The sequence below is a fragment of the Ranitomeya imitator genome, chromosome 8 (genome assembly GCF_032444005.1).
Source record: "Ranitomeya imitator isolate aRanImi1 chromosome 8, aRanImi1.pri, whole genome shotgun sequence".
NCBI lineage: Eukaryota > Metazoa > Chordata > Amphibia > Anura > Dendrobatidae > Ranitomeya > Ranitomeya imitator.
This window is the reverse complement of record NC_091289.1, coordinates 162,606,889-162,619,822: the sequence shown is the minus strand read 5'-3', so window position 1 is coordinate 162,619,822 and position 12,934 is coordinate 162,606,889. Positions and strand designations below refer to the sequence as shown.

At 43.2% G+C, this 12,934-nt stretch overlaps 1 protein-coding gene across 2 annotated transcripts in view; it reads right to left on the bottom strand.

The window, feature by feature from the left end:
* KIAA1614 (KIAA1614 ortholog) overlaps nt 1–6,855 on the bottom strand; it is a 35,007-nt gene extending 28,152 nt beyond the window's left edge. The window contains exons 1-2 of one of the 2 annotated variants that reach the window (XM_069737726.1): nt 6,475–6,855; nt 57–745 (exon numbers count right to left, since the gene is read on the bottom strand). In XM_069737726.1, the coding sequence (XP_069593827.1) occupies nt 57–723 (667 nt within the window). In that variant the 5' untranslated portion in view covers nt 724–745; nt 6,475–6,855. The remainder of the gene's footprint in view (nt 1–56; nt 746–6,474) is intronic. The other variant, XM_069737724.1, reaches the window with a different exon arrangement.
* Between the last annotated feature and the right edge of the window lie 6,079 nt (nt 6,856–12,934).

Sequence of the window (12,934 nt, the reverse complement as noted above, 5' to 3'; positions counted from 1 at the left end):
AATGTATATCTGTAGACTATTGAGGTGTAGCCAGTCTCGCACACATCCATACTCACAGGTGGAGTCTTTGGACACATGCCCTTGGCTGGCTGAACCGCCATTTGCATTCTCCACATTGTGACAGGCTGTTTGGTTCAATTTACATCTCAGCTCCTTCCGGTTTCTTTCTACTCGTTCCGCCAGGCTCAGCGAAGAGTGGGGGTCCCCAGTAGTGCCTGGAGTATCACACGACGAGTATAATAAGTCGTGAGAACATGATTGTGAACTGTCCTCATTACTATGAACAGAGTTGGACAAGTTTTCCATTTGGCAGTTGTTGAAGTGACTCAAGGTAGATCCACCGATGTCACAAGTCCCCAAAAGCTCATCAGCTCTCCACATCTCCGGCCGAGCCCCAGAAAACAGCTCCTGCTTATTACAATCCAGCAAGTCTTCAGTCAGGTAAGTACGAAGCTGTGGAGACACCAGCGCATCTTCAGCAATGTGGTCTTCACTGCCGGGGCTCTCACGGACTCTCGGTTCCTTCGCCTTCATCTGTTTTTCCTTCAGGGCTTTCACCTTTCCCTGCAATACAGTTGTTGTCATTCCACGTTCTTCATGCTTCCCCGATTTCTCAGGTTGTTCCGTACCTCTCGTCTTCACACTTGCAGGTCTTACTTTTCTTGGGGATCTCCTTTTGTCAGCGGGGGAGACAAATTCTCGTGTGTTAACCTCCATCTCCATCTTTTCCACAAATAAATCTTATCTGCAGATTTAAAAGAAACATCTGAGTATTGAAAAAAAGGGTATTAAGCTGTGCAAGAAAAAAATTAGTTTATTGTACCAATATAAGAGGTGCGGTGTCATCACAGGCTTTATCATAAGGATTGTTCTAAGAATTTATTTAAAACTCTTTAACTTCTCATAATTTAATCGAGTAGATTCTCCTTGATCCTAAAAGCTAGGCAACCTTTGCAAACCTTTTTCAAGGCTTCAGTGCATCTAAAATAAAAAAAGCAACTGCTTTCAGGAAGAGTTTTCAGCAGGCTCATTATCATCAGAGCCAGAATTACAACAAAAAGTAGCTCTATACACAGCTGATACCGCAGTAAAAAAAAAAGTAAAACATTTATGTTGATTAGTGATGAGCGAATATACTCGTTACTCGAGATTTCCCGAGCATGCTCGGGGGTCCTCCGAGTATTTTTTAGTGCTCGGAGATTTAGTTTTCATTGCCGTAGCTGAATGATTTACATCTGTTAGCCAGCATAAGTACATGTCGGGGTTGCCTGGTTGCTAGGGAATCCCCACATGTAATCAAGTACTCGAGTAACGAGTATATTCGCTCATCACAAATGTTGATATAAAAATAAAGTTATGATTCTTGAAAGAAGATGAGGAAAAAATAGGCAAACAAAAATCGCACTGGATTGAAGGCTGTTATACTGTTATACTGTTACGGTTTCTGATGAACTGACAGAAGGGACAGACAGAGAGTGGACCCACTGGGTCACGGCACTGAAGCTCCAACGGGCAATCGAACCTGGGAGACCAACCCCTATACAGAGACCGTGAGGAGCAAGCCCGAGGGAGTCAGATTCCGCAACGGCTGGAACCAAGAGGGACGGCTCAAGAGGAAGTTCAGGATGGAAAGTGGGGTAAAACGGACAAACAGTAGCAAGCAAGCAGTAAGAGGAATCAGAGTCACAGGACGGGTAAGAAAAGAGGCCAGAAGCTCGCATGAAGTTCACACGATAATCAGGCATTGCTAGAATGGTGGAGACGCCTGATAAACCCTGTGCTGAAATCTGATTAGGACACAGGGACTGCTGGGAAGGAGCCGAGAAGGTTAATAAGAACTGGGAATGCGCGCCCGCGCCCTATAGCACCTGACTGGAGCAGAGACAGGACGAGAGAACGCAGAGAGAGAAGCACCACGCCGAAGCCCCCTAGTGGCAGAAGGAATTGGGGGATCAGCGTGACGCCTGGAGCGAGGAGGAGCCGACGGCACAGGAAGCCCAGGAACCCTGACGAAGCTACGAGTGAAACGTACGTTGGAGTGTGAGGTGGCAGGATCAGTATACCGAACATGAGCACTGGTTAGTATATATTGTTATCATCCACCTCTCGTGTCTCCCGTTTTCCTCATAGTTTGTAAAGCTTGTGAGCAGGGCCCTCACTCCTCCTGGTATCTGTATTGAACTGTATTTCTGTTATGCTGTAATGTCTATTGTCTGTACAATTCCCGTCTATAATTTGTAAAGCGCTGCGGAATATGTTTTGGCGCTATATAAATAAAAATTATTATTATTATTATTATATATTATTATTGTGCCTTTTTTTTTTTTTTTGATAAACAAGGGTGGAGGAGGCTTTCTGAGGAATTGTGCCACTTATTTGCAATTATTGGCAACAGAGTACTATGTGGTCTTTGGAAATAGAACTGTGAAGTAGTCTTTTAAAGACACATGTTATTTATGTAAGTTAATAGATTAAAGGGCCATATGTTTATCCTCTCCCCTTTTCAGTTATTGATGAAAAATTTTCTAAGTAACCAGTGCTGTGGATTTATAAAATGTTGAGACTTGTTGTACTAAAAAATCTTATATACTGACCTGCCCCTCTTGTTTTTATCTATTTTTTCTTTTTTTGTGTACTGTTCTTGTTGGTGTTTAAATAAAAGATTTAATGGATTTTAATATATTATTGGAGTGAGAATTTCTTAAAGTAGTTTCTTTTTTCTTTTTCCTCAGGAACAACAGCGGGAGCGGCCGCAATGGAGGAGGCGGCAGCGCGGCGACGAGAGCGACGGAGCGGCGGACCAGGAACAGCGGCGGGGACGACCGCAAGTGGAGAGGAGTCGGCGCGACGCCCAGAGAGGTAAGTAGAGGCGGCAGCAGAAGCGGGAGCCATAACAAAGGGGTTAAGGTGCACCCTTAGCTTTTTAAGGGTTAAACAACAGCCTTAAAATACACTTTTGCTAATAAAACCCAAAAGGACACTTGTTATTCTATTTCAAAGTCTAACCCTACAGCCGCTTTACAGCTCCTGAATAGTTCAGCTGCGAATAGACCATCAAAGCATTCCTCCCAAGGAACTTGCAAGTGTTTGCTCGACTAAAAAGATGTTTGCTCAGTAAGAACATTTGTCTTATAAATTTCTGGATTGTAAGGAATGGTCTAGACTGAATGGCCGAGACCTTACGTTATGTAGTAGGCTGAGATGTAGGTGGATAGTGAAGAGAGGAGCCGGAAAAATGCGGTCAGAGGTGTCCTGCATGGAGACCTGAGTATGGCTCATCTGCCGTGGGTACAAGGATTGGGCCGAGTGTAGTTATGTAGTAACCTCAGTAATTGTCGGTATTTCAGAGTCTAATATACCTAGCTAAAATCATACAGCTAGTGTCTGATACATGCAGCACATCAGCGCGAAAAATAAGGGTGCACCAACCTGAAACGCGTCAATGGATGTTTTAATTAGAATTTTAAATTGCACTGACGTCTTTGTACGACTTCACATTGGAAATAGAGATTCATCGTGATCATGAATCTGGTGTCTCCTGACAAGACAATAACTATGCCCCCGCAGGGAGCTTTATGGCCGAGCAGCTACATGCCAGCCTTATACCACCAAGCACAATGCCAAGTGTCGGATGTAGTGGTGTAAAGTCGCCGCCACTGGAGTGTTCGAGGTAGTGATCAATCACTCTTCCCTATCTGGCAGTTTGGGTTTGGTGAATGCCTCGAGAAATTTACTATTGTACCAAAATTTGGTGGAGGAGGGATAATGCTATGAGATTGTTTTTCAGGGGTCGACCCTAGCCCCTTAGTTCCAGTTACGGGAAATCTTAATGCTTCAGCATACAAGACATTTTGGGCAATTGTACGCTCCAACTTTGTGGGGACAGTTTGGCAGAGGCTATTTTCTATGCCCCATGACTTTACTCCATACACAAAGTCTATAAAAACATAAAGAGACCTAAACCCCATCCAACATCTTTTGGATGAACTAAAATGGAGATTGTAAGCCCGGCCTTTCCTCCAACATCAGAGTCTGACCTCACAGGCGCTCTTTTGGATAAATGGACAATAATTCCCACATACACCTCCAAAATCTTATAGAAATCCTTCCGAGGAGAGTGGGCTGCTATAACTTCAAACTGGAGACCAACTCCTATGGCCTTACAGTGGGAGGCCATACAGCTCAGTAGGTGTCCCAATACTTTTGTACATACAGTGTATATATGACTTTCATCATTAGAAAACGCTTTTTCTAGTTATTGAAAGTTCATTAAAAAAAAAAAAAATTAAATACTTTTTCTACAAATTAACATTACACATGTGCATACTGGGCAGTCTGTGACAACAAAGACTATTCTGCAGGAAGGTTTTTCCGGCCTGGTCTAGACAATGTGGTCATGCGTCATAGCATCTATAGGAGCTTGTAAAGGCATACTTTACCTGTGACACAATGTGTCAGTAACTCACACATACATCATCTGACGTCAGATATGTTCTTATTCACACTTGGCACGCTGACAGTGAAATGAATAATGCAAAGGAAATCACACAATAGTATTTTTCATCCATTTTACAAAGCAAAATAGGGAAAACAAATATAAATCTTCTCTGCCAGATGTGGTGATACAACTCAAGTCTACATATAGTGTGGGATATACTGAGTATCCTAAATGACCCAATAGACAAAAAAAAACAAAAAAACAAAGCTGCATTCCAAGCCACATTTGTCCTTCTTCCATAATTTCATGGCAGATGCATAGAGAAGGGGGCTGGCTTATCTATTGCAATGAGCAGTCAGCCAGCCCCCTCACAAATCTTTATCATGTGCCAATACAGGAAATACTGTACTGTTTTGGTCACAAACCAAAAAGAATCTTCGTGGACCAGACCTTTATAGCGGAAGATCAGAAACCCTTGGAGACAAAGTACAATGGATGGATTAAAGTATTGAAGCATTTCAACATTACACCTACAGGAGCTTTTATGACTATATACACAAACATTCAAAGGGAAAGTCATACAGATGTTATACACAGGGGGAGCAATGAGGACAGATGATACACATGGGGGAGCAATGGTGCCGGATGTTATACACGGGGGGGCAATGGTGCTGGATGTTATACACAGGGGGGGCAATGGTGCCGCATGTTATACACAGGTGGGGCAATGGGGCCGGATGTTATACACAGGGGGGCAAAGGGGCCAGATGTTATATACAGGGAGGGGCAATGAGGACAGATGATACACATGGGGGAGCAATGGGGCCGGATGTTATACACGGGGAGCAATGGGGACGGGTGTTATACACGGGGGCAATGTGGCCAGATGTTAAACACGGGGGGGGGGGGGCGTATGTTATACACAGGGGGGGCAGTGGGGCCGGATGTTATACACAGGAGGGGCAATGGGGCCAAATGTTATACACAGGGGGGGCAATGGGACTGAATGAGAAACCTGAATTTAATAATGAAGACATGTATTCCAGTACTTTTCTCTGTATAGTGTATATACTATGACTAAGGACGTTCTTGCCAGAAACGCGTCAGTATTTTAAGGTCTTTCATGTATTTTGTTAGTTTTTAATGAAATTGAAATAAAGGTTTTTTAATATTTACCAGATGAATGTGCTGCTCTCCAGCCGCCTTCTTCCTATGTTAGTTTTTTGTGTAACTTAAATTAGTAAGCACATGGGGACATTTTTTTGCACCCGACAATCCTTTTTTAAGGGGCATCTTAAAGAATTAGCGATCACGTGGGTTCTATAAATATGGGCACTTCAGGTTTGGAGACCGATGGTTTGAGCACGGTTATGCGCCATCACTGCCCACTCATGTTGACCTGCCCACTATGTGGCATTAATATTTTAGCTTATGAGTATTGCCATTTTGTCTTTTGATATCGACATCCTATGCATGTACAAACTGTTCACAGAAGGCGGCCACATAATATACATAGAAATATGCAGTACAACAACCCCGAGCCACGTTACCAACAAGGTATTATAGAAATATGTCTTTAATGGCGTTTTGCTCCATCGGGTGCAGTGGTAGAGCTATAAAAGCAGCAGAACTTTCATATTCTTCCTTAGTAGAAAGCTTTTTTTATTTTTCAACACGGGTTTAAGCAATAAGAGAACAATTAACTAAATCAGCAATTAGTATTTTGGTTGCCTTGCGGAGAGCTAAGGAAACGCCTCGGGGAATTACATATACGCTGTGGGTTTACGAATAGGGACTGGGCCTCAACGGGTCAGAAAGAGTTAAAGTAACTGTGCAGTGGAGACTGTTCACACAAAAAGAGTTCTGTGCCAACAGGTCTGATACTTTCCAGATATTCTGAGTAATGAGATGGGACTTTAACCCTTGAGAAATCATCTTTCGGTATTTGCCTATGTAGGGCTTCCGCTACATTTGGAGCCTACTGATGACAGCGAGGCATCCTCCAGGGCATTGGAGGCCAACATTATCTTTCTTACCAGTTGTCCAGTGTCTCTGGAGTCCTCCTCTGTCTCCATGTGTTGTTGTGGCCCTTCTAGCTCTCTGGAGCCCACTGGCACACCTGGCTTCTGCTGCAGGGGTCTTGAGATAGTGAAGCACGCTGCTGTCTGCTATGGCTGACTCCCTGGCACATCTCTGACGGACAGCCTTGCAGCTTCAGCTGATCCTTTCCATCCCAGCCTGGAGAATGCACAGCGTCCAGATGTGCCAGGAGGTCCAGGGGAAACTCACGACCTCTAGCATCAGATCTGATCCTGGCTTTCTATATTATTTTGTAGCCCACATTGCTTCCACATCATCCTGTGTCTCCTTCTCTGGCCATGGCTTCCTCCCCTCCTTCCTTCACTCTGCCTATGACCTCCTCTCTTCTTCCCTCCTCCTCTGACTGAAACTCTCACCCCCTCTCTGCCCCAGTAAGCGTATACTTCTCAGTCAATATCTAACCAGCCCTGGGTACACAAGAACACAGCTGGCTTCTGAAGACCTGGAAGTGTTGAAGCCGCAAGCCAACTCATCAGAGGGGGAAGATGGCCTGGAATTATAGCCCTAGGACATATTGAGAGAGGGGTTATATCTAAGGGAGAAGTAAGGAGGAGCGGAAAGGAAAACATTGGAATAGTCAACATTTTAGGAATGTTTCACTTTGTAAAAAAAGGTTTTGATGGTTCCTACATTTATCGAAATGGACACTCGTCATCAAGCACTTACCTCGTCAGTTGTACAAACCTCCCAACAAGTGCCGATCGCCTTCCTATGTCAATCAACGCTTTTTACGTCTAGTTTTTTTGCCCCTATATAAGGGACTTGGCCGTAAGATTCAGGTCTAGTAGATTTGCGATAAATTCATGTTTTGTGGTTTTATTTCGACCATCAGAAGAAGCTCTACTAGACAAAATGTTTAGTTTTTAGTGAGGTTTTCTTCACTTTTTTTGTTTTCCTCTGTGGGACACCTTGGTCGGATATACAGCATATAATGGAACATACTGAAATTGGTATGGTGGTATGCGTAACCCCCAAAAAAATATAGACTTGTGTGAATGAGGTATAGTACTGCATTTAGACCGGCACATGATTGGGGAACAAGCGTTCCTAATGTTCCGAGCATCTTTGCAATGACTTTGAATCTGGCTTTATCTCATCATTATTGGCAGCGCATCATCCCGTGTAACTAAGAGATGTACTGCCGATATGATTTATGGGCACCGAATGATTTTATTAATGATCCTACTGAGCACATGGAAGTGCAGGTCAGAGGGTCTAAACGACACACAATTAGCATGAACATAGCCGATCGGCGGATATTTGATGGCAGCGGTCTAACGTCAGGATGAGACTGTTCGGCAAACACAGCTTCAAATAATCTTTGCGTAAACTTCCTACTGAAGTCACACCGGCACATTGTGCTGTTTTTTTCTTCTTCTTATGTTTGTTTTTTCAGCATAAACAGAAAAGCAACATATCCATTCGGGTTTCTACTGCAAAAACTCTTCAAATTTGACCACTAAACACAAAACATAATCTTATGCGTTTAACAGTTTTAGCAAAGTGGATGTGATTTTATGGAAATTCATTACTACTGTGCATTTACAGTGTCTTGCGAAAATATTCGGCTCCCTGGAACTTTTCAACCATTTCCCACATATCATGCTTCAAACATAAAGATACCAAACGTACATTTTTGGTGAAGAATCAACAACAAGTGGAACACAATTGTGAAGTTGAACGAAATTTATTGTTTATTTTAATTTTTTGTGGAAAATCAAAAACTGGAAAGTGGGGCGTGCAATATTATTCGGCCCCTTTACTTTCAGTTCAGCAAACTCACTCCAGAAGTTCATTGTGGATCTCTGAATGATTCAATGTTGTCCTAAATGCCTAATGATGATAAATATAATCCACCTGTGTGTAATCCAGTCTCCGTATAAATGCACCTGCTCTGTGATAGTCTCAGAGTTCTGTTTGAAGTACAGAGAGCATCATGAAGACCAAGGAACACAACAGGCAGGTCCGTGATACTGTTGCGGAGAAGTTTAAAGCTGGATTTGGATACAAAATGATTTCCAAAATTAAACATCCCAAGGAGCACTGTGCAAGCAATCATATTGAAATGGAAGGAGTATCATACCACTGCAAATCTACCAAGACCCGGCCGTCCCTCTGAACTTTCATCTCAAGCAAGGAGAAGACTGATCAGAGATGCAGCCAAGAGGCCCATGATCACTCTGGATGAACTGCAGAGATCTACAGCTGAGGTGGGACAGTCTGTCCATAGGACAACAATCAGTCGTACATTGCACAAATCTGGCTTTTATGGAAGAGTGGCAAGAAGATAGCTATTTCTCAAATATATCCATAAAAAATGTCGTTTAAAGTTTGCAACAAGCCACCTGGGAGAGACACCAAACATGTGGAAGAAGGTGCTCTGGTCAGATGAAACCAAAATCGAACTTTTTGGCAACAATGCCAAACGGTATGTTTGGCATAAAGGCAACGCAGCTCATCACCCTGAACACACCATCCCCACTGTCAAACATGGTGGTCGCAGCATCATGGTTTGGGCCTGCTTTTCTTCAGCAGGCACAGGGAAGATGGTTAAAATTGATGGGAAGATGGATGGAGCCAAATACAGGACCATTCTTGAAGAAAACCTGTTGGAGTCTGCAAAAGACCTGAGACTGGGACAGAGATTTGTCTTCCAACAAGACAATGATCCCAAACATACAGCAAAATCTACAATGGAATGGTTCACAAATAAACGTATCCAGGTGTTAGAATGGCCAAGTCAAAGTCCAGACCTCAATCCAATCGAGAATCTGTGGAAAGAGCTGAAAACTGCTGATCACAAACGATCTCCATCAAACCTCACTGAGCCAAGGAAGAATGGGCAAGAATTATAGTCTCTCGATGTACAAAACTGATAGAGACATACCCCAAGCGACTTGTAATGGCAGCAAAAGGTGGCGCAACAAAGTATCAAGTTAAAGGGGCTTTATAATATTGCACGCCCCACTTTTCAGTTTTTGATTTTGCACAAAAAATTAAAATAACCAATAAATTTAGTTCAACTTCACAATTGTGTTCCACTTGTTGTTGACTCTTCACCAAAAATTTACATTTGGTATCTTTATGTTTGAAGCATGATATGTGGGAAAAGGTTGAAAAGTTCCAGGGAGCCGAATACTTTCGCTAGGCACTGTAAAGACGCTGTTGAATTGTCCATTTTTGGTGCCATTTTTGCCTATGTGGAGCCTGAACAAATGCTTCTAAAATGAAAACAATTGTGGTTCAAGTGCAGAATCCTGGTTTTGAACTAAAAGAATGCTGTGTCGAATTTGTACCAAAAATGAATTAATAAAAGGGAAATTTTGTAATTAAAAAAAAAAAAAATCACAAAAACACAGCTGATTGCCCTTGCATATTTTGGGGCTGCCACCTGCAGAATGAAAAGCATTTTCGCACAAGGGGACATGGCCTTAAGGCAATTATACAGAGGTAGATGTCTGATGACTGGCTAACCTTAGAGATCCTGCAGCTGAACATTGTCCTCTCTCTCTTTTCACAGTTAAACCTCAGACGTTCGTGTTTGTCTTGTGTCCGGTACTTGTCTTTCACAGATTGATACAAAGAGTACATGACCTAACAACCAACAGCTAGTGATGAGTGAACGCGTTCGGATAAGGTGTTATCTGAGCATGCGCGGGTGCTAATAGGGTGTCTTTGGCGTGCTCGAATAGTATGTTCGAGTCCCCGCTGATGCATGTCTGGCAGCTATTCAACAGACACAACACATCCAGTGACGGCCTGTTTGTTAGGAAATCCCTACATGTCTTGTGCCTCTTGAACACCCATAAGACATGCAGCTACGGGGACTCTAACATATTATTCGAGCACACAGAAAACACTCGGATTTCCACCGTTCGCAACTCATCAAAAGGATACATGGAAAAAGATATACGATTTACTAAATTAATTAGAGAAACAATAAATACATATGTCCCCACAACTTTCTCCCTGGGTTCCCATTGCGTTATGGGACCGCGTTAAACGGACAGCGTTGCACGGCGAAATTAACGCCGTGCAACGCGGCCGTTAACGCGCCCATTCACGCTAATGGGAACGTGCTTCACTAGCGCGTGCCATGTTCGGCACGCGCTAGCGACGCGCCGGTGATTCCTGGCGCGCCGCGGACGCTGCTTGCAGCGTCCGAGGCGCGCCCGCGGTCCGTTCCCCGCTCTCGCAGATCGGGGATCTGCGAGAGCGGGGACGTTACCGCGACCCCGACCGCAGCCCCATAGAAAACATTGCGTTAGCGCAATCCGCTAGCGCTAGCGCTAAACGGATTGCACTAACGCAATGTGACCCTAGCCTTATAGGCCGGCGTTTTAAACGGCCGAGTGCAATGCCTCATTCAGATGTCACTTTTTCTCATACCTGTCTAAATCATGTTTTCCACAGACATAGCGTGTACCCAGGGCCGGCTCCAGGTTTTTGAGGGCCCCGGGTGAAAGAGTCTCAGTGGGCCCCCCCTTTAACACATAGTAACATAGTAACATAGTAACATAGTTAGTAAGGCCGAAAAAAGACATTTGTCCATCCAGTTCAGCCTATATTCCATCATAATAAATCCCCAGATCTACGTCCTTCTACAGAACCTAATAATTGTATGATACAATATTGTTCTGCTCCAGGTAGACATCCAGGCCTCTCTTGAACCCCTCGACTGAGTTCGCCATCACCAACTCCTCAGGCAAGCAATTCCAGATTCTCACTGCCCTAACAGTAAAGAATCCTCTTCTATGTTGGTGGAAAAACCTTCTCTCCTCCAGACGCAAAGAATGCCCCCTTGTGCCCGTCACCTTCCTTGGTATAAACAGATCCTCAGCGAGATATTTGTATTGTCCCCTTATATACTTATACATGGTTATTAGATCGCCCCTCAGTCGTCTTTTTTCTAGACTAAATAATCCTAATTTCGCTAATCTATCTGGGTATTGTAGTTCTCCCATCCCCTTTATTAATTTTGTTGCCGTCCTTTGTACTCTCTCTAGTTCCATTATATCCTTCCTGAGCACCGGTGCCCAAAACTGGACACAGTACTCCATGTGCGGTCTAACTAGGGATTTGTACAGAGGCAGTATAATGCTCTCATCATGTGTACCCAGACCTCTTTTAATGCACCCCATGATCCTGTTTGCCTTGGCAGCTGCTGCCTGGCACTGGCTGCTCCAGGTAAGTTTATCATTAACTAGGATCCCCAAGTCCTTCTCCCTGTCAGATTTACCCAGTGGTTTCCCGTTCAGTGTGTAATGGTGATATTGATTCCTTCTTCCCATGTGTATAACCTTACATTTATCATTGTTAAACCTCATCTGCCACCTTTCAGCCCAAGTTTCCAACTTATCCAGATCCATCTGTAGCAGAATACTATCTTCTCTTGTATTAACTGCTTTACATAGTTTTGTATCATCTGCAAATATCGATATTTTACTGTGTAAACCTTCTACCAGATCATTAATGAATATGTTGAAGAGAACAGGTCCCAATACTGACCCCTGCGGTACCCCACTGGTCACAGCGACCCAGTTAGAGACTATACCATTTATAACCACCCTCTGCTTTCTATCACTAAGCCAGTTACTAACCCATTTACACACATTTTCCCCCAGACCAAGCATTCTCATTTTGTGTACCAACCTCTTGTGCGGCACGGTATCAAACGCTTTGGAAAAATCGAGATATACCACGTCCAATGACTCACCGTGGTCCAGCCTATAGCTTACCTCTTCATAAAAACTGATTAGATTGGTTTGACAGGAGCGATTTCTCATAAACCCATGCTGATATGGAGTTAAACAGTTATTCTCATTGAGATAATCCAGAATAACATCCCTCAGAAACCCTTCAAATATTTTACCAACAATAGAGGTTAGACTTACTGGCCTATAATTTCCAGGTTCACTTTTAGAGCCCTTTTTGAATATTGGCACCACATTTGCTATGCGCCAGTCAAGCGGAACAGACCCCGTCGCTATAGAGTCCCTAAAAATAAGAAATAATGGTTTATCTATTACATTACTTAGTTCTCTTAGTACTCGTGGGTGTATGCCATCCGGACCCGGAGATTTATCTATTTTAATCTTATTTAGCCGGTTTCGCACCTCTTCTTGGGTTAGATTGGTGACCCTTAATATAGGGTTTTCATTGTTTCTTGGGATTTCACCTAGCATTTCATTTTCCACCGTGAATACCGTGGAGAAGAAGGTGTTTAATATGTTAGCTTTTTCCTCATCATCTATAACCATTCTTTCCTCACTATTTTTTAAGGGGCCTACATTTTCAATTTTTATTCTTTTACTATTGATATAGTTGAAGAACAGTTTGGGATTAGTTTTACTCTCCTTAGCAATGTGCTTCTCTGTTTCCTTTTTGGCAGCTTTA